The following is a 5,631-nucleotide window of genomic DNA, read 5'->3' as shown; positions in this document are numbered from 1 at the left end:
TTACCCCTCCGCCCTGACCACACTGTTGTGGTGGTCTTCTGCTCCGCCCTGGGGGGCTTCCACCCTGACCACACGGTTGTGGTGGTCTTCCGCTCCGCCCTGGAGGACTCTGGTTTCGACCACAAGGACGTGGTGGTCTTCCGCTCCGCCCTGGAGGACTCTGGCGTCGACCACAAGGATGTGGTGGTCTTCTGCTCCGCCCTGGGGGGCTTCATGTTGTTGTTTTTGCTTTTTGTTTTTGTGTTCACTCCTGTCCCTGTTCCTTTCTGTTAGTCTGGCCCTCCGTCCCTCCCCCTGAACCTCCTCCGGTCCTCCTCCCTCCTGGTCTCCCTGTTTTGTGTTTTCAATTCTGGTGCCTGTTCCCCATGTTTTTCTTTTCTGGCCCTCCGTCCCTCCCCCTGAGCCTCCACCTGTCCGCCTCCCTCCTGGTCTCTGTTTTGTGTCTGTCGTGGAGCGTCTGGTAGCCGCTCCGTAGAGGGGGGGTACTGTCACAGTGTCTGGGTTGTGTTCCCTGGGTTTCCACTAGGTGTCCACCTTTCCCACGGTGTCTGTCATCTTATCACTTCCTGTTCCCTTATTTGGTCACCTTCCTCTTTGTTGAGTAATTGATTGTTCCCCACCTGTCTCCTGTTCCCTCATTATCCTTCTGTGTATTTATACCCGGTCTGTCTGAGTCTGTGTTACGGAGTCCCTGTTTATTGTCTTATGATTATTCATGTCCGTCAAATCAGTCTTGCCCTTGCCTTGTCTTCTTGTCTTGTTTTCATGTTTGGATTATGTTTGGTTTTGACCCCTGCCTGGACTGTTTACCCCTTTGGAAAACCCTTTAATAAATGACTTACCTGCAATTGGTTCTCTCTCCGTGTTTCCAGTAACACCGATCGTGACAGAATGTGCCATTTCTTGCACAATTGATAGTTTTCAAGTTTCCAAGTTGGAATTTCAACTTGATGGGCAATTTCATTTACAACTTGATTTAAAAGTACAGTATTTTCATATATTTAGGGCGACAAGGTGACCAAGTGGTTAAGGAAATCGACTACTAATTCACTGTGCTCTGCATGATTAGGTTTGAGAGAGTGTTTGCATAAAAGTAATAAGCTGTACTTTTGGATGTACTTTTGCATCTATGGCTTGAATGCATCTGAGAGCATTACTATTGGATTTTGAATTTGAGTACCATTAAATGGTACCACAAAAACTGACTAGCATAAAACACATTATTTCCACATATTGTTTGCATAGCTGATGTACTGTGTGATGGTTAGAATATAAAATAAAGCACAATTACTTGTGACAGCTTTGAAGCCCGAGGCATTGAGACTGAGCATTCACTCTACAGGTGACATAGCTCCTCTTTTCAATTCAGATCGTTTTCTTCTGTTTTGCTGTGTGATACCTAAAAATGCCATTGTTGTTATTAATCACACTGTAGGGGTTGTGGGGAGGTTAGATGGATTTGTTATTTAATAAAAAGGTCTGAGTTCTGTTTTTGTAATTGAAGGTGATTTACTTGAGGTACAGTAATTTATTTGAAACCCAATGTACTGTTGTAATAAGTGAAACTGATTTTGTAGGGATTTTGAGGGCTGATTATTTTGAGGGATTTTACATTGAAATGCAATTCTAATTTTAGTCTGCATTACTGTACCTTCACAACAGGTTGTGACTTAAGTAATATATATGTAGTCTGATTTCTAACATTAACCTTGACATTTGCACTTCTCTCTATGGATCACAATTACAATATATATTTATTTATCAATTTATTTATTTATTTATTTTTGTAGTGAGAACATAAAGAAGACATGAATAACTCTACAGTGAACCCCACCATAGATGAAACATCCACCAACCTCACAACATTTGTATTTAATGAATTTGACATTGTAGACTTTAATATTTTGGGCTTCGGTTTCTTGTTTGGTCTTCTTACAAACACCTATGTGATCTGGCTCATCCTCACAGGAGCAGGAAGTGGACTTGCATCAGAGTTCTTTATCCTCAATCTCTCTGTTTGTGGGATCTTTTTCTCTTTGTTCTCTTTGCTAAGGTTTTTTACAAAATTGTTTTTCAAGTTTCCAAGTCTACGATTATCAGCCAGCTTTTTTTTAGGAGTGGCCATCACCGGTCATCCTCTGTTTCAGTGTCTGATCTGTGTTGAGCGTTACCTGGCAGTGGTTCATCCTGTAACCTTTCTGAAGTACAAACCTCTCAGATACAGAGTCATCTGCTGCACTGTGGCCTGGATAATCACTCTTGGTTCTTGTTTAATCTGCATGTACACTTTGCTTATATTTACCCAATATATGTATATGTGGTTCCTCTCAGTGCAATTTCTGCTCTTCCTCTCCATTCAGTTGTTCTGTTGTGTGGCTGTTCTCATAGCTCTGAAACAGTCAGGACCAGGAGAGAGAGGGAGAGAGAAAGTAGAAGAAAACCACATGAAGAGAAGAGCGTTTTATCTCATTTTAATGACTACTGTAAACACAGTTATCACATATGCTCCATTAACTGTAGCTACATTGATATTTATTGTGACACAGCACTTACCTCTGATTCTCTGGTCAGTTGGTAGTATTTGTTTTATGCTGGCTGGATTTTTACCACCGGTTCTTTATCTGCATCGATTGGGAAAAGTCTCCTGCATCAGCATCTGTAACATTTTGACTTAATTATTCAATGGAATAATTATCCTTTTATCAAAATGTAGGGTATAGTGGGGAAAACTCCCCACTTAAGGACTTTGAATTTTTTTTCTGTTAATTAATTTATTTATTTTTTCAGAAAAGGTCAAATTTTACAAGTGAAAATGACATAAATTGAAATAAAAAGTGAAAAAAAAAGTTTTAATGTTATTAGATTTTTAACAAAAATGTAATTTGTACCAAGGGACTGTTTTACCCCACCTAGTAGTCCATAGTTAATATAAAAATGTATCTTGACTTTATCTTGTGGTTATTTTGGGAAAAAACTACCATATATGTGTACCTTGAATGCAATGTTAATCACTTGGGATAAACTGTTTCTTCCAAATGCATGAATGTAATTTACATAATTTGGTACAATTTGAGTACTGTGTAGAATTATTAAAACATTAACTACAGAAATGTGCCATTTTTTTTAGTTTCTTTCCATAGATCACAACTGCAACATTATTAATTTGTCCTTTGAAGATAACCATGGAACTAATCAAGAACCTTTTATATCTGCCAATCTCGTAATATGTTGGCCTTCAGTTTCATTTTTGGTCTTCCGAGTTGCATTTAACCTCAATCTCTCTGTGGATTTTTTTTCCCTCGGACTCTCTGGTCAGTCTTATTTTTTGACTGTTGTTATTGGTTGTCCTCTGTTTTCGTGTCTGGTCTGTGTTGAGCGTTACTTGGCAGAAGTTCCTTTGACCTGTCACCTATCATCCTGTAAAAACTTATGTTTAGGTTTGTACATTACTCTTTATTATACTGTATATTTCATGTACGTTGTTTTTCATGCTCTCTTTTATAAATAAATAAATAGTAATAGCTCATTTTTAAATAGTTTTTTAATTGCCAAAGTACTTATTTTTGTAATTACAAATCATATTGGCTACAAATTATTACCAATTGGTACTGGCTATTAATAGATATAGGCCTAATAAAATAAATATTAATCCTATCCCAAACCTCAAGCATGTTTGCCTGTAAAGAAACAGAATAAATGTATTAAAATAAATGTTGTTAACCACAGCATATATTTACATTTGATTTTTAACACAAATTAAATAGTAAGCTAGTTTTTTTGCATGTAAACTGGCAAATCCAGGCTAAACAAATTGTTAATCCATTTGTGCTTTAATTGATACTGACTATATTTTGGGAAACAAAAACAATATTGTGAATTTATTGGTAGTTACTTCTGTTAGAAATAGTTTTTACTATGTCAAATTAAGCCAATGATAATCTTGTAATTATCTCGACCAAATACCCCAAAGCATCAAGTTACACAAAGTAATGGCAATAAGGGTGATGATAAGCTAGTAAAAAATGTTAACGTCTGCATTAAATCAAAATTTAAATTTAAATCTTTATTTTGTTAGCACACATTGCTAGTTTTATATAATACAAATTGTCTTGGCAATCTTTAATCCAAATCATTTGCTTCCTCTCTGGAATGGCATTCCTTCTCTGATGATGTAAATTTGTCAGTGTGGGCAGCATATTCATCCTCTTCTTTATCTGAACCAGACTGGAGAACTCCCCAGTCTCTGTTCCCTATAAAACCTACTACTTCTTATTATTTTATTTGTCCAACACATCTTTACTTCTCAGAGGGCTGATAAAAATTGTACAGTTTAATTTCAAAATACCTAGTAGAAAGCCAGTGGTATTTTAACTGATTTCAGAGAGTCAGAGCATGAGTGTATGAAAACCATCACTGTCCTATTGATGATATGAATTTCAATAAATCACTTAATGACAAAGCCTCCTTTACCATCTCATCATTTTGTCTGGAAATTTCAGTATCTTGTCTGAATATCAGGCAGGGCTGGACTGGGACAAAAAATCGGCCCGGGCATTTTTGCCCAGACCGGCCCACTATATGATCATAAACACCACCCATCTTTGCACGCCCTTAATTATATGCATACCAACTCCTATTCATTAAAACCACTAATGCCATGTAATGAGTGAGTATAGGAACCAGTGCGAGTTAACAGATGAAATAAGTCAAAAATTTATATTTATTAATACAGTTGAACTATACTCCACAGCGGTGAATCCTAAAACAAGCTATAAGCGGCTCCGGCATAGCAATACCAGTGTTTTATTACAGGATTTTTGTTAAAACTATGGTGGTGTGTCCTCGGTCCTTCTAGGGGGGTTCGGGGGCATGCCCCCCCGTGTTTAATCAAATTCTACCCAGAGTAATACACAACAATGCCATTTTCTTATTTAATAATGTTCAGGAGTTTAAGGTGAGTTTAATGCATTTATTGAGTTTATGGAGTTGCATTCATTAAAAATAAGTATTTGATTTAAGATAAATAAATTATAATTCTCATATGAATATAGGCTATACTGTACATATGACTATACAGTATAATATAGTACACACTACTGCATGTTTAGAACCATGTTTTGTATACTTGTATTTTGTATAGAACTACATTTATGGACTTAAAGTACTCTCTTCTCTCTTCCTATAAATGTGACGCTAACAATGGAGGACAGGAGGCAGATGCAAGTAAAGGTAGTTTATTGACAGGAGTAGTGATGGATGAATGCTGGTGAGTGACGCAGGAACCACAATGGCAGCACAGACAGGTGGGTAGGTGATTTGAGTGCGTTGGTAGCGATGGCGGTGATGGTAGATCGGTGATCGGCGGTGATAATCCGTGAATGACTGTGAATATCCAATGAAGACTGAAGCAGGACACTGAGCAAAGACAGGAACACAGGAGCACGAACAGACATCGACACGAGGACCTCAAACAACGATCTGACAAACAGGAGACGAAAGACAGGGCGTTAAATAGGCGGTTGGAATGAGATGCACCTGCCGCTGATCAGGCGATCAGTGGCAACACCCACATGAACCAATCAACATGACATAACATGACTACAGCTGGAGACGGTGCATTCACGAACCGTG

The 5,631-nt window shown here is 38.0% G+C and overlaps 1 protein-coding gene across 1 annotated transcript; it reads left to right on the top strand.

Moving 5' to 3' along the window:
* The first annotated feature begins 1,808 nt into the window (after positions 1-1,808).
* Positions 1,809-2,675, top strand: LOC132116545 (hydroxycarboxylic acid receptor 2-like). Its single transcript, XM_059525424.1, has one exon. It carries the CDS (start codon positions 1,809-1,811, stop codon positions 2,673-2,675), a length of 867 nt encoding a protein of 288 aa, XP_059381407.1.
* Positions 2,676-5,631: the final 2,956 nt, after the last annotated feature.

The sequence above is a fragment of the Carassius carassius genome, chromosome 36 (genome assembly GCF_963082965.1).
Source record: "Carassius carassius chromosome 36, fCarCar2.1, whole genome shotgun sequence".
Classification (NCBI taxonomy): Eukaryota; Metazoa; Chordata; class Actinopteri; order Cypriniformes; family Cyprinidae; genus Carassius; species Carassius carassius.
Note: the sequence above shows the minus strand (reverse complement) of the source record. Positions and strands in the feature narration are given on the sequence as shown.

Bases quoted from the DNA above. Each gene is read 5' to 3' on its own strand.
- LOC132116545 (XM_059525424.1), top strand. From the start codon at position 1,809: ATGAATAACTCTACAGTGAACCCCACCATAGATGAAACATCCACCAAC.